The 15,200-nt window shown below is 38.0% G+C and overlaps 1 protein-coding gene across 2 annotated transcripts; it reads right to left on the bottom strand.

Moving 5' to 3' along the window:
- Positions 1–6,930: 6,930 nt before the first annotated feature.
- Positions 6,931–12,076, bottom strand: LOC144033655 (uncharacterized). Of its 2 annotated transcripts, none has more exons than XM_077541875.1 (8): positions 11,933–12,076; positions 10,959–11,244; positions 10,803–10,864; positions 10,643–10,717; positions 8,965–9,124; positions 8,148–8,255; positions 7,972–8,026; positions 6,931–7,281 (listed from the first exon to the last, which is right to left on the bottom strand). In XM_077541875.1, exons 2-8 carry the CDS (start codon positions 11,232–11,234, stop codon positions 7,154–7,156), a joined length of 864 nt encoding a protein of 287 aa, XP_077398001.1. In that variant the 5' UTR covers positions 11,235–11,244; positions 11,933–12,076; the 3' UTR covers positions 6,931–7,153. The 2 variants fall into 2 exon arrangements, with proteins under 2 accessions (XP_077398001.1, XP_077398002.1); XM_077541876.1 differs by having other exon boundaries at positions 6,931–7,275.
- Positions 12,077–15,200: the final 3,124 nt, after the last annotated feature.

Here is a 15,200-nt window from a genome sequence, read left to right as displayed (position 1 = left end):
AAAATGCATTTTCAGTACCTTTGCCGATTAGTCCTTCCATCACACAAAGACTGTGTTTTGCATTTTTACAACCCACCATAGATTCTATTTTGGGAATGGATGGCTCCGGAAGCAAGGAACATTCCTCATCTTTTCATGCTTCCATTTATATGCTGTATATGCAATGTTTCTCTAAAATGCCAAAAAATGAATAAAAAGTACTTGGCTTGAAATGTCCATTTTTAGCCTGTTTTAGCCTATCCCAGCTAACTTGGGTTAAAGGGAGCCAATACCCTGGTCTGGTCACCAGTCAATCCCAGGTTAGGAAGTTAAGCACTGAGAGTAAATTATTATTATTATTTTATTGGAAATTAGGTCTCATTTCTGGTACTGTAATCTGTAATTACTTAAATCAATTTCAGTCACATGCTGGGCTCACAGCTATCTATTTGCACAGACTGAAAACTGGAAGTTTTAGAGTCCATCTTGATCATTTAGTGCGAGCTGGGAACCTACCCTGTTTTAGGTCACTATTTTCCTAGTCTTGGCCATAAAACAACAGCAAACATGTTTGAGATTATCAGAAGTTTTTTGTTCTTTGCGGTGCTGTGACACAACTAACAACAATTAGTTTAGCTCTGTCAAAACTGATAACAGGAAACTTCGCAAACATCGACAAGAGTGGCTTCCCAGGTGAATACTGGCAAAAATGTGAGAGCTCCGTACGCCGTAGAACAGGTTACGTCCAAAAAGTGGGAAGGTTAAGCTTAGGTCAAAACAGCCCATCCTCTCTACTCGATCACGACAGAGTGGAGATTTACCACTTAAAATGACTACATATGACTAAATCTTGTTATGGTACGTGGAGTATGGACGGATCCAAAGGCGGAGAAACCAGGCAGGGAGAAAGGCAGGAAGAAGAATAACTTTAACTGACTGAATAAAGGACTGGATGGAACGTGAGAAGACTTGACATGATGACTGGACTGAATGTGGACAGACTGGTCAAGACGTGGACAGACTTGGCAGGATTGACTTGGAATGACATGGAAACACTTGAGTAGACGTGGAGACACTTGAGTAGACGTGGAGACTTGAGTAGATGAGAGAATACTTGAGAGAACACTTGGCGTGGACGAGAGAACACTTGACCAGACGTAGAGAAACTTGACCAGACATTGAGAAACTTGACCAGACGTTGAGAAACTACTAACAGCTTAACTCCAGCGCTGCCAGGTGGGAAATCGTACCATAGACTCAAAATTATTGTATTTTGATGGAAATTATTGTACACTCGTCATAACCAAAATACACTGATTCGCGACAGTCAAATGTAGTCTTGTGTTTAAAAGCACTCACCGCTCACAGGCACTCAAGGCTTCGTTGCGGGTTAACATCACTGATCTGTATATATGACTGGATAGGTGGTTTGAGTCGTGCGTGATTTCCTGTTTGGGAGTGTCTCTTGGGGGCGGGCACTTATCATTCAGCCAATCAATGCCTGGACGTCTCTCGTTACTCATGCTCAGCAAAGCGCGATTGGCTGGTATTATGTCACATGATAACAGATGCTTTCAGGGTTCGCAAAAAAAAAACAAAAAAAAAAAAACTCTGGCAGTTTCAGTTTTTGCAATAATCCTAAATGGTCAAATTATCGTACATTTGACATTTTTTTTAGGATTATTGTTTGTACAGAGGGTCAAATTATTGTAAAAATATAATAATTATCGTACACCTGGCAACACTGCTTAGCACCCTTTACTGGACAAGACAAGACAAGACAAGACAAGACAAGACAAGACAATGCTCCCACGACGCGTGAACAAACGCCACTCACTAAATACAACAATAACGAGACACTAAGAAGACACACCTGGGAAACACAGCAGGCGGAGGGCACTAATTAGCAACTCATACGGGGAGTGGAAACACACACAGGTGTACGAGGTTAACTAAGACGAGACAAAACCAGACAAAAGACAACATAAACAGCCAAAACTAAGCCCAAAACCCAAACCCCCAAAACTGAAACATGACAAATGTAACAGCTGAAGCTGTGCGGTTAAACGTTGGTAAAACAAACAAACAAACAAAAAAACTCATCTCCTGGTCCCATTCTAATTGCGCAATGACTGTTGAGCTGGTGGTCAAGAATTGTTTAGCTCGAGATGGTGTTGGAGGTGGTTTGCACTGGTGAGATAAATTATTATGTAAACTAAGTCATTAGAAATAAAATGTAAATATATAAAAATATGGTGGCACGGTGGCTGACTGGTTAGCACATCCGCCTCCCAGTACTGAGGACGCATCCAGGCTCCGGCATTCCTGGGTGGCGTTTGCATGTTCTCCCCGTGCCTGCATGGGTTTTCTCCGGGTCCTCCGGTCTCCTCCCACGTCCCAAAGACATGCATGGCAGGTCAATTGGGCGCTCTGAATTGTCCCTAGGTGTGGATGGTTGTTTGTCTCAGTTCAAGGTGTCACCCGCCTACTGCCTGAAGCCGGCTGGAATAGGCTCCAGCAGCCCCCGCGACCCTTGTGAGGAGTAAGCGGTTAAGAAAATGGATGGATATATAAAAAAAATAATGTATTTTTTTTTTTTAGCATTCATATTTTTTTAAATAATATATGATCAGAGCCATGCCCACATTCTCTCTTTGTTTTTTTTTTGTTTTTGTTTTTTTTTGTTTTTTTTCCCCCTGCACAAACTGTTGCATAAACTCTGGCAGCTGTAGCCAAACGCTTCTACTTCTCCATTTTCAGGTTTCTAACAATAGCATAATGGGAAAATTGTCATTGTGGGCAAAAATTGCCTCAAGATGCGTCAAGTTGTAGTCTTGTAAATAGGGACCCAGCAAAATTCACAGTCTTTGTAAAATCTCAGTCTGAGACTAAAAACTCTATAAGTACGTCTTGAGATGTCTTTTCCAAATCTTCTCAAAGTTCTAACGTACATACTTTACTCATAGTGCAATTTATAGTTTTCAGGGCTTATTAAATTTTCTACCACTGACTCTTCAAGGGATCCACAATTGCATACACCTGGTCAGTTTTCCAGAGAAAAACAGGCAAAATATAATCAGACCCTCCAGTTTAAACTATTTGTTATTGATCTTGTTTCCTGCCTGCGGCTCTGACAGCACACACAAAGCCAAGCCATCTCACTGAGACAGAGGGCGGAAAGGAGAGACACAATTTAATTAGATCTACCCTCCCCCGGTAGATGGACCACTGTAGACACTACAAAGCCAACAGGTGCGTGGTCATACATAGCTAGTGGGTGGCATGTCGTCTGAAGACACAAGTGACGAACAATAGCGCGAGTAAAACATGGGTTTCAAGTACTATTAAGGATTTTGTTGTTTCATCCGCAAGCGTTTTAATGTTAATGTTTGTCAAGTCTAATTGGTCCTGCTGGATGAGGTTGCCTTGGAAACCTGTTTATCTCTTTTTCAAGGTCTTTCAGAGGTTTGGCTTTGCTATAATTAGATCCCGTAAACTAATAAATCACATCACTGATGAAGAAAAAAACAAATCGTAACGGAGAAGCTTGTTAACACTTTGTCATCTCAGTATGTGAGTCATGAGTGGCAAATTTAACCCTGAGGCAGAATGTAAGCGCTAACACTAGTTATTGTAACTGGAAAGGACATATTTATCTGCAAGTGTCTGGTGACCACTCCGAGGTGTATCTCTCGTCCAAAGTCAGCTGAGATAACATTGAGCTTACCAGTGACCTTAGTATGTACAATAAAATGGATAGATGAAGATGTTCATATACTTGTCTACCTAAACATGACTTTCCAATATAATAATAATATACTTCTTCTGTATAGTGCCTTTAAAAAACAGGTCTTGACAGTGCTTTGACAAACAAATGAAAAACAAAATCCAGCTCATAAAATGCAAACAACTATAAAATAAAATAGACAGTTTTTGTTTTAGATCTGTTAAACAACTGTCAGCAGTCTACCTCCAGTCCCTTCATGATGATTCGGCCCAGATTTTGTACGCAGAGTTGTTGAGAGTAGCTAAGGAAACACATTTTAAGAGCCTTATCAGTGTACAGGTAGTGTGCAAATGTTTGGCCGCTTCTAATAGGACGAAAGAGTTATTCTGTTACATTTTCATTATAACTGAGTGATTCTGGTGAGGACACCAAAGGTGCTTCAAAGTAATTTACACATACACTAACATAAACAAATGGTTTCTACGTAAAGAAATTCAACAACCTTTTCATTTTCACGTCAATTATTATTATTATTATTATTATTATTATTATTATTATTATTATTATTATTATTCATGCTTAAATGTACTCAATAATGCCAGTTGTTTTAGTATTCGTCCCTCGACCCCCACCCCCAAGTACAGTCCTACACCTCCCTCTGGTGGCTGCTGTTTGATATTGCGGTTTTCAAAAATGCAAAAAAAAATGCAACAAGACACACTAAAAGACAGAAATGTGGATGTTGAACCCTGAACTAGACCAGCGTGTCTAATCTTGTGGCTGACTTACTTAGTAGCACCATGCATGTCACCGAGGTTGCATTTTAACTGCAAAACATGAAATAAAAAGTGAAACGTGAGACAGACTTAAAAAACATGTTGTTAGGGGCAGGGGGTTTCATGAATAAAACTTGAAATGTGTCCTAAATGTAGAAATAATGTGTTGATGAAAAGACTGGAATGATTATGGGATGATATTAAACGATGTGGAATGATGAGGCGTGATGTGGAATGATATTTAATGACATGGAATGATATTAAATTATATAGAATGTTATAGAAATATTTAGGTGAAATATTTCTAATAGGCCTACGTTGGTGGAAAATGTGGAATTTTTGGTATGTGGGAATTGTGGGAATGGTGAAAATGGATCCAAAGGCAACTGAATGAGTTTAACATTTTGAATTTCGAATGGTAATAAGGTGAATTGTGTTATGATGAATGTGCTATTGAGAATTATTTTATTTATTTTTTTATGTGGAATTGTGCAAATACTATTTAATGGAATGAGGGGAGGAAAGACCACATTATCTTTGTTATTGTGGGAATGCTGAAAGCATCTCACATGTTATTCGGATTTTTATTCTCCTCGCTTTTTTGCCATCAAACAACTCCCACATAATACTTCCGATTTACACCGTCCACATTTCAACTTGCTTCAAAAATTGACGCCTTCTGGGGTATATATCAACTGATTCCACATTACTTACAGTACTAGCACAATTTAATGTTAAATATCAACTTTTTCCCATTCATTTTCATTGGGACTGACATTGAACTTTTTTCGAAGTCCCTTTCCATGCCCATTTCTATACGTACTACTGATCATCATTACGAGCTCTCTGACACTGCTAAGTGACGCACTTGGTTAAGTGCATTGGCCAGTAACCAGGAGGTCCTGGGTTCAAATCCCATGTCTGACTGTGCATTGCAAATATATCCATGGCAATTATACTTAGTGATATACTTGTAACTGTATATGTATACCAACTGACTATGATATCAGTATATGCATTACAAGTTCGCTGAAATGAATAAATGCACATTGGCTTTCATCAGATGGCTATTTATAAAATAAATACACCATTAGCCATGAATTTGAACAAGACAATTTAGCTCAGTTCCCCATGGAGAGCCTGGGTTCAAACCCCACTTGGACCCCATTTCAGTACATTTGATGGTTTGATAACAACTATCGTTACAGGAAATGGATTAGAATTTCTCTGAAATGATTAAATCCCACCTTAGACAGATTGCAGTTCAAGTTTTTTTCTTATTCATTTATCTTTCAACTTCAATTAAACGTTTGTAATATTCACATAATTTATCTTTCAATTTACTTCATAGGCATTCAGCTTAGCATTTGGCTATTAGCATTCAGATTTCAGCATTCCCATTCAATTTCTCCAGAAATTGCACTTAGTCTAGATTATTATTATATTAGTTCCCTGTGCCGTAAATAGTAATACAGTGCAATTACTGTTCTTCTTAGTACTTGAACGTGACTGCAACAAACTTTCCTTTACACTTTGTATTTTGTAATACTATGTTTATGTTTGTATTATCTATACTTTAGTATTTGTAAAATGTTGTATTTATTTTTGTGCTGGAAAAAACACTTTTTTCATTCATTTCCTGCTTTAAGACATATTAAATTAGCAACAACAGACATTAAGGTGATAATGCCATCATTCCACATGCACTGCCGGTTGCACACACCACCTCCATGCAGTTGGCATCACCCTCAGCACCAGCTCGCCCCAGGGATGTGTCCTGAGCAGCTTGCTGTTCAATGACGACACACGAACACGCCAGGTCTGCCACCAATTACTTTAAATTTTGCATACGACACAACATTGGTGGGTTTTTATCAGTGAAGACTAACCTGGAGTACAGATATGAGGTGGAGCAGTTGGTAGCCAGGTGCAGAAACAACAGTCTTGATCCTGAATGTGATCGGTCCCCGCTGCTATTGCTTCTACTCAACCGGCCGATAAGCTCGTTTACTGCAGCCTCTGCGTCCGCTTGTGCATGGTGCGTTTGTGAGTACGTGTGCTAGAATAAACTTTGTTTTTTCAGTTTTCTTGTAGTCTGAGATGGAGTTTAGGCTGTGCTCGAATCCGGCCTGTTATTTTTTTTGTTTTTTTTGTTTTCCAGATTCCATCCCAATTGTCGTATGCTAGCTAACACAACACTACATGTGTCTGCATGATATCACACTCCACCATTCCACCCATCATCCCCAAAAACTGTGTACTCCCTGAACTGAAGGGAAGGTCCAAGCTGATAGGCGCAATCACATTTAAAAATTAGTCGCTTCACCATTTTCTTCATACAGTATGTCTCTGCAATTGTTACATAATTATATTGTTAACAATGGAGTGGATTTGCAATCCGCAGTCATCAAAAATGGTGGCAATTATATTAGGAACTTGTCAGAAAACTGAGAATAACTCATTTAATGTGATTTGTCAATATTGTAGCAAGCCTTTTCTCATACAAAAATAAAACTATGTTTTTATACAATTTGTGACTGTTGAGTTCTCATAATACACCAAAAAGGCTATGGTTAACAAAAACAAATACTTTACAAGAATAAAAAAAATAAAATAAAAATAAAAATAAAAATGTGAGTCCGGGGAGGTACTGGCTGCGTCAATCTTGCATTTATGGTGGGGGTTTTTGTTCCGAAGAGAGCTGTTCAGTCGTTGAATCCACTGACAAAGAAGCAGGGCTGTCGTCATTCTCACTCTCTGCCTGTCGTGGCTCCTCCGGAAGTTCAGATGTCGCTGTTGCTGGAAAAATGAAACTGCTATATTTATTTCACACACGACAGACTACCTCAGTGAGGTAGGATAAAAACCATTCATGAGCAACAACCAGATATTTAAGTCAGTTTGAAAGAATGTCATCGTCTACTCTGAAAAAAGGAAGTACTAAGATCAAGCAGAACCCACACCGCCAGTTTATGATGATCACGATTGCTTCTAAAATAAAACCTTAAAAACTTGACAAGGGCAGTCACGGTTCTGTGGTTCATCTTAAAACCAGATGGTGAATTTTAAATAAATAAATAAATAAATAAATAAATAAATAAATAAATAAATAAATAAATAAATAAATAAATAAATAAATAAATAAAAAGTTATTGATTTGCTTAAAAGTTGTTTTTTTTTCTAAAATTTTGCCCAAGGATGGTAAATTTGATACTGGTCGGGAGTTAATTAAGATTGTTAATATCTTATAATTGCTCTTTCTTCAGAAGAGGGGCCACCAACAGCTGCTTTGAGGGTAGTAGTGAAGAAACCTGTCTGAAGAGAATAATTTATAATGTTTCAAAGCTCCTCTTGAAAAAAAACATAAAACGTTTTAAAAACAGATGTTGTGGCGGGGCCAAGAAGACTTTATGATAAGTATACATTCCTCTTGTATATTCCCTTGACAGAGTTCAGTCACATTTCATTCCATTTTAAATATTGCCTTACCCTGCACGCTGCCAGTGGTTAAGTCTCGGATTCTTTTATTGTACCTTTTTTTGCCCTAAAATTGAGGGGGAAAAAGCACATATAACACTATAATATCAGCTACAAAGTGAAAGAATAAACACTGCTTTGTTTGCTATTTGCTAGTACATTGGTGTATGCAAATGAGTCAAACCCACATAGTTGTGGCGACAGGACCAGTCTGGATGCTGCTGGGAGTGCAATCGCTTCTCTTTTTCAGCCAGCTCGTAGAATTTGGCTTTCTCCTCCTCTGGTAGCAGATGCCACTGTGTTGATGAAACAACACATTGTAAAATTAACACACAAACAAATTTAGCATACTAAGTGCAGTGAAATCTGAGTATAACGTATTAATTATGGACAAACACACGTTATTACATTATTCTCTGACAATTAAAGTGCCATGCTATCTACTGTAGTGGATGTGCAATTACTTTAACCCTGGCATCGCACCACTTCTTAATTTGAGAATCACTGATGTAAACTCATTTGATGGAAACGGGGTTCTATTTCACAGTATTTCTTGTCACCCTGACATCTGGCGAATGTCTTTGCAACGTTTAGCAAACCATGATGAAAATCCAACATCCGCTAAATTCACCGCTCAGTGAGACCACCTTAGCCCGATTCTTACAAACTCACTCATTTTCTATTAGTGGTAAAATACTGTATCTATCCAATGATACTATCCATTATGATATATAGGTGGGGCTTTTTCATTTTGTAAGTAACTGTTATGATCTCCGTCTTTTGGACAGGTCAGGTATGATATTGGTTTGGTCTTGACGTTGCTCACCGTGGCCCAAAAAATGCTCGAGGAGTTTGAGAGTATGCTTAGACGCATGGAAATTTAGAGGGCTTGTAAGGGAAAAAAATAAAATTAAAATAATAAAAAATAATCTGGCTACCACCGATTTGAATGTTTGTTGTTTTTTTTATTTTTTAAACAACTTTGTAAATTTATGTAACACTTACCATCTTTCCTAAGGTCTCATTTATAACAGCAATATTCATTGAGGCAGACCTTTCCTTGACTGCTTGCCTATGTTCTTTTGAGAACAACATGAAGGCATTTAGAGGTTTCTTGACATATGTTTGCTCTGCGTATTGGTCGTCTCCTTTTCTAGGTTTCTTCCTAAAATAGAACATACCAGTTTGAGTTTGTGAAGCCATTCTGAGAAAAAAGATCATGTTACATTGTAAATTCAAAAACCCAATAAGACCTAATTAATATATTATTATTATTATTATTATTATTATTATTATTATTATTATTATTATTATTATTTATTTTTTTCAAACAGAAGCTACTTGTTTTCCTTCTCGAACAAAACTAATGGTCCAAATAATTAGTTGTAATTAGACTTTACTAGTATAGCTATTTTCCCACCAAACTGTACAGTTCAGTACACCGTTAGGCACTGTTACATGGAGCCCCCACTTTATCTTCACACAAAGGTTACATCAACATTTTAAATAGTGCCATATCCTGAAAGGAACACAAGACTTATGAATAACTAAGCAGCTATTCTGTGAAATGGTTAATTTACACTCTTCCCTGAACAAATTGTCAATTTATGTTGAGCGCTTCTGATTTCACAACACTTTTTATGAATATATTTGCTAAGTACTGTATTGGCCATTTTGGACAGTCACGTGATCATCTTGACGTATCGCGTGCATAAATATACACATTGAATGACATGGCTGCCAGTGACAACAAAGAACTCATGAGGAAGGGAATTACGCCTTATAGCAAAGAAGCACTTCTTCAAAATCAGCACGGTACTCGCTAGGACTGGTACTAGGACTCGCCAAAGATCTGTTTCCAGCCAAAAGCCGGATGAAATTGGCAGATCCAGCCAGCCGGCGAGTCGAAGTGGATGGTAGACATCCGGGTGACTTTTACTCTGCTAGGCAAAGCTACATGTCGTGTGCTAAGCACGCTTTAGCCCACATTAGGAGAGGCCACGACTGAATGACATGAAACCTGCCGTGCTAAAGATTTGACTCTGTTCACAATTGCCGCAGTATTTGGAATCGAAGAGGGTCTTATTCTTGCCCATTACGTCAACACACTCCCATTGGAATGGACGAAGGCGGCGTTTGTTTACGCACGGGATATGACATCACATTGTGACCAGTATGTTCTTATTTTGATACTTAATTGGTTTAAAAGAAAATTCAGGCAATAAGATGCCAGATGTATTTGCACTTTTATTCTTTACATACAATGCCTAATCCAGTACTGGAAAATGAGTTATAAGTCTTGAATCTCTTTAACAACATGATTGTATATAACATAAGTACTGTGAAGTAGGAAGTTATATGTGGACATTATCTAAATGCAGAGGTCAAATTACATTCCATAATCCAGTACACCCGATCTGACAACACCCATCTGGCCAACCTCTGTTTTAGAGAAACTAAGCCCTGGCAATTGGATTGAAAAGAAACCAATCATTAATACCGCATGGTTTTACAGACCAGTAACGGGAATACATTTCTGCAAATAACATAAATGACTAACACCTCGCCCATTCACTATTTAAGAAATATATTGTCAATTCTATATAACAGCACTGACTTTTTGAACCGGTATTTGCCTCAAGCATTCAAACAGCTGCAAATGAGATAAATAGCAAGATCTTACTTTGGTTTGGTGACGGTGGGTGGAAGAGGAGCCGTAAAGTTTGCGGCTGTAACTTTGTACAACAGTTCTCCATTCCTTCACAGATTCACACAGTAGGCATGATCAGCTATCCCAATATTTCAGTGTTGGTTTGTTAATAATGTACATCTGTCTTACTTACAGCAATCCAACAGGACACATTTTCATGCCGTTAGGCAACATAACCTCTGGTACAAAATTAGTCTAGAAGCAGAAGAGAGAAATGCAAATGGTTTAATGGAGCAAAAACATTTCTTGGAGTCTTTCTTGTAGTCAACTAAATTGATGATAATTTTACCTGTCCAGGAATGTGTGGACGTGTCTCAATGTTCTGTGGAAGAGGTTGAATATTCTGATGGCTCATTGGCACAAAATGCATGTTGGGTGGAGTTATCATTGGATTTGGCTGCATGAAACTGTTCTGTAGAGAGACATAACTGTTTTGGATGGGAATAAACCCATTATAACCTCTGCCCGGGCCTAGTGGCCGAGGGTTTGTGTTGTAGACTGGCGTCACAGCTCGCGATGGTAAAGCAGCGTTTGGAGGTAAACGGTTTGAGGCAAAACCTGACATGTCCCTGTCCCTGTAAAAAACAAAAAACAAAACACAAACCACAACGTTCTTTGTTATATGCAATTAAAACCTTTATAGCACGCATGGTCTTGTGTGGTATTTCAGCAATTATAAACTTTATTCCAACACCTGAAGACAATGCCTGGGATTATTTGGTTGTTGTGACACATATTGAGAGGGAGACGGTTTTCTGTTGGCAATAACACACAATAATATATACATTAATATTGTGTTTGCTAAAGTAATGTTCATTTCGGCAAATGTTAATTCTCAGAGCTGGGCAGAATCGTCATTACATGACGGATTCCCACATTTTGGCGAGTGCTCCCGCATTTTCGGTGAGTGCTTTATGATACAAAGCCTCGAGAAAAAATACATGGACTGAGCACCAACTCAAGCAAGTCTTTCTCATTTTGTGTAGTTTTATGAGGGTTCACGACATAAAGCACTTGCCGAAAGGTCAACATCCGTCAATGACAGGAAGATGTAACAACGGTTTTGTCCAGCTCTGTTAATTCTTCATATCCCTTCCCTAGTGAATTAGGTTTTAACCTCACAAACGAATGGAACAATTAGCGGTTCATTCTGAGCTCTACTGAGTACTATTTTAATGTTATGTGAAAATGTTGGCAAAATGGAACATTTATTGAAGTACTTACTCATGTAGTTCCAAACTTAACATACATTACGTTACATACCTTCCTTATATGTTGACACAGTGGCGATGGAATTTTACTGTTCTCGACTCGTCTTGTTCATATAGCGTATTTAACATTTTGGTACATTCTGTATCACACATTATACAGTACGCTGAGCATTCAACACATGCTGACACAGCTGTGATGTCAGAGACATCAAAACAGTATTGGTCTTTTATGTGAGTATTGGGATGCTTTAGGGCATCACCTTACACGATGATGAATGTGACGCATCACTTTACATGATCATGTAAATGATCATACACAACTTTGCATGATGCATAACATTGAATTCATGACGCATTAGTCATAGGAGTAGTTTGAAAAACAGTACACTGAAATAGTGTTGGTCAGATGAAACTTCCTGAAGTGAGAAGGCTTTGTTAAAGATTATAGATATAAACTGTAATGTTAAAAAAAAAAAAAAAAAAAAAAAAAAAATCTTGGTGTGCAAAGGAGTTATGTTTCTTTGGTGGCAACAGAAACTGAATTTTTACGCAAGTAGCAACATGCCACATCTCTTAAAGGGATACTTAACATATATTCTCCATTTTGGTATATTGTTTCTATAATTTGATAACGTGATGAATTTAATGTATATTTAATAACTACAATAACTTATTAGTGACTGATATTTATTAAATGCATCACTACATAACTTTCACATGGGTAAGCAACCATTGGACTATACTGCACAAATTAACGACACACAGCTTTCGTGGCTGATTATTTGTTTAGTTTTTTTGTGTTGCGGGGTTGAGTCAATAGACTACACTCTAAAATTCTCAATGAAATGTATACTTAATTGAGGTGCATTTAGTGGTCAAGAGCGCAAGGTTACAAGCGTGCAACAATTGGGACAGAGCGTGTTACGTCATTGACTTGCGCCACTGTGGCCGATGGGCGTCGTCAAACATTGCGGCAGCTGTTGTTTTGCAGTTTTGTTGCTTAAAATTGATTGATTGATTGATTGATTGATTGATTGATTGATTGATTAATTGATTGATTAATTGATTGATTGATTGATTGATTGAGTTTATTGAACACAAACACATCACAAGCACAAAATACAAGTTGAAGTTAAAAAGGAAAAAAAAAAGACAAAAAATCGTCAATAGTATAATTTACATGTTCAAAAGGAGTAGGAGGAAGTACAAAAGCTTACCTAGTCTTACTTCTATCATAATAATATACTAAGTTGTTCTTACTAACATAAAATTAAACAATAGAAAATAAACAAAACATGTTTATCTTAAGTGCACAGATATATTGGTATGAGTTGTAAGTCCTTACCCATTACAGAAGAGAGCGTGAAAATAAAGCCCAACATATTTTTATGATTTATTTACATTTATACTTGATTTACATATTTACATATTTTTCTATCATTATCTTTTTAAACCTCTTTTTAAATACAGTAATTGATTCACATTTTTTTTTCAGTTCAATTTCATAATTGTTCCACAAATTTGCCCCTTTAACAGAAACACACATTTGGTTTATGTTCGTTCTTATCATTTTTTTTTTTTTTTTTTTTTCAAGTCACTTATACCCCTTAACCCAAAGCAACAGCCCGCTTTGATTTCGAATAACTGTGAATACTGTGACAAAGTTGGTGATTGTATACTTTGTACATTATTTGAGCTGTTTTAAGACATATTGTGTGTTAGCTTTATATGTATTTCCCCATATTTCGACACAATAAATCAGGCATGGCAGTAATAATGCACAATATAATGTATACAATTATTTCTTATTCAGAATATCTTTGGTTTTATACAAGATAACTATCATAACTGCAATAAAGTAAAAACCCCAGTTGATGACATCTTACAGTCACCAATTCCTCAAAATTCACTTCCTATGAGCACCAATGGTTAATATTTGGTGTCACTGCATTCTTGTTAATTTTCTAGTATTTGTCCCCAATGGCCCATCATGAATGGCCCTGCCCTCCCGCTCTCTGCTGGGTCGTGGGTGCCTCTCGGCCATTTTCTGGGTCCCTTGGGGGGTTGCTATGTTGGGGTGCGCTCCTTGGCGTTCAGGGTTGCACCACCTCGGTGTGATCTTTCGCTCAACGCCCAGCAATGCGGTTCGGGGCGAGTTGGCCTCTGGGGTGCCCTGTGGTTCCCCTTCCCCTCCCCATTCCTCCTCCTTGCCCCCTCTTCCTCTTGACCCTCCCCCACCGAGCGCTCACATTAGAACAAATATATTTGACTGTCGCAAATCAGTGGGCGTAATTTTGGTTTTCACGGGTGTACAATAATTTCCATCAAATTATGATAATTTTGAGTCTATGGTACAATAATCCTGTATTTTCCACCTGGCAATGCTGCTCAGCACTGAATTGGTAGGAGATGTGCTACAGACCTCACTCTCCACTCTTGGCCATCTAGATACCCGGACCTCACTGTGTGACTTTTTCATGTTGTTGGGGGTGGGGGCTGATTATGACAAAGTTGATGTTCCAACACTTCCAGCAAATATCAATGCCATGAAAGATCAAATAACAGCTGCAATCAACAATATGGTGGGACTGTGAGATCCTAATGTTTAGGAGGAATTCTCATATCGGCTTGATGTTGTCTGTGCTTCTAGTGGTGGCCACATTGAGCACTTGTAAAACATGCAATAAAAACTTGAAGGTACTGTTTGTACAACACGTGTGTCCAAGCTAGAGTTTTGTATTGTTTTTTTTTCTATTTTTGAAATATCTCAAAATGATTTTGATGTATTCTTTGTGAATCACCTTGTACTTTTAACCTATTTTTGCTGTGCAGATGGGCTCAAGTTGGGCCTAATATGGGCCCTAGCTAAAACCCACATGGGCAACCCAGCTTTCTCCCTTCTGGGGCCCACTGGGATGATTATGTTGTTCCTGATTGTACCCATAAGGGCTCCGTTCACAGTCATGCCAAACAGTACTTTGCTAAAGCTTTAATAACAAAGAGACCAATAATACAATCAATTGCCTTTTTATTATTGAACGACAAACAACAACAAATGGTCAGTGTTCCATCACTGTCAAACAGAATTATTAATTTTCCAACTCAAATGAACCTGGAGCCTAGCATATTCACATTTCATGCTGCTTGCTGGGAACATCACTGAAATAATAATGAATATACTTACCAGAAACACCAAGGTCTTTACTGTTTTGCCACACTTGCTCCTTCTTTCTCCTGTCTCGGTAATTCTGGCAACAGGGGTTAAAAAGCTCCAGGTGCCTGGACATGGCAATGATTAGCTTCTCCATTGTTAAATAACA

This window comes from Festucalex cinctus, chromosome 13 (assembly GCF_051991245.1).
Source record: "Festucalex cinctus isolate MCC-2025b chromosome 13, RoL_Fcin_1.0, whole genome shotgun sequence".
NCBI classification, from domain to species: Eukaryota; Metazoa; Chordata; class Actinopteri; order Syngnathiformes; family Syngnathidae; genus Festucalex; species Festucalex cinctus.
The sequence above is the reverse complement of the archived record's forward strand: the minus strand, read 5'-3'. Positions and strand labels throughout refer to the sequence as shown.

Coding starts and splice junctions, on each gene's coding strand:
- LOC144033655 (XM_077541875.1), bottom strand. CDS start 11,234: ATGTCAGGTTTTGCCTCAAACCGTTTACCTCCAAACGCTGCTTTACCA. Junction 8,027..8,147: donor GGTCCTGTCGCCACAACTAT/GTGGGTTTGACT, acceptor CCTCAATTTTAG/GGCAAAAAAAGGTACAATAA. Junction 7,282..7,971: donor AACCACTGGCAGCGTGCAGG/GTAAGGCAATAT, acceptor TCATTTTTCCAG/CAACAGCGACATCTGAACTT.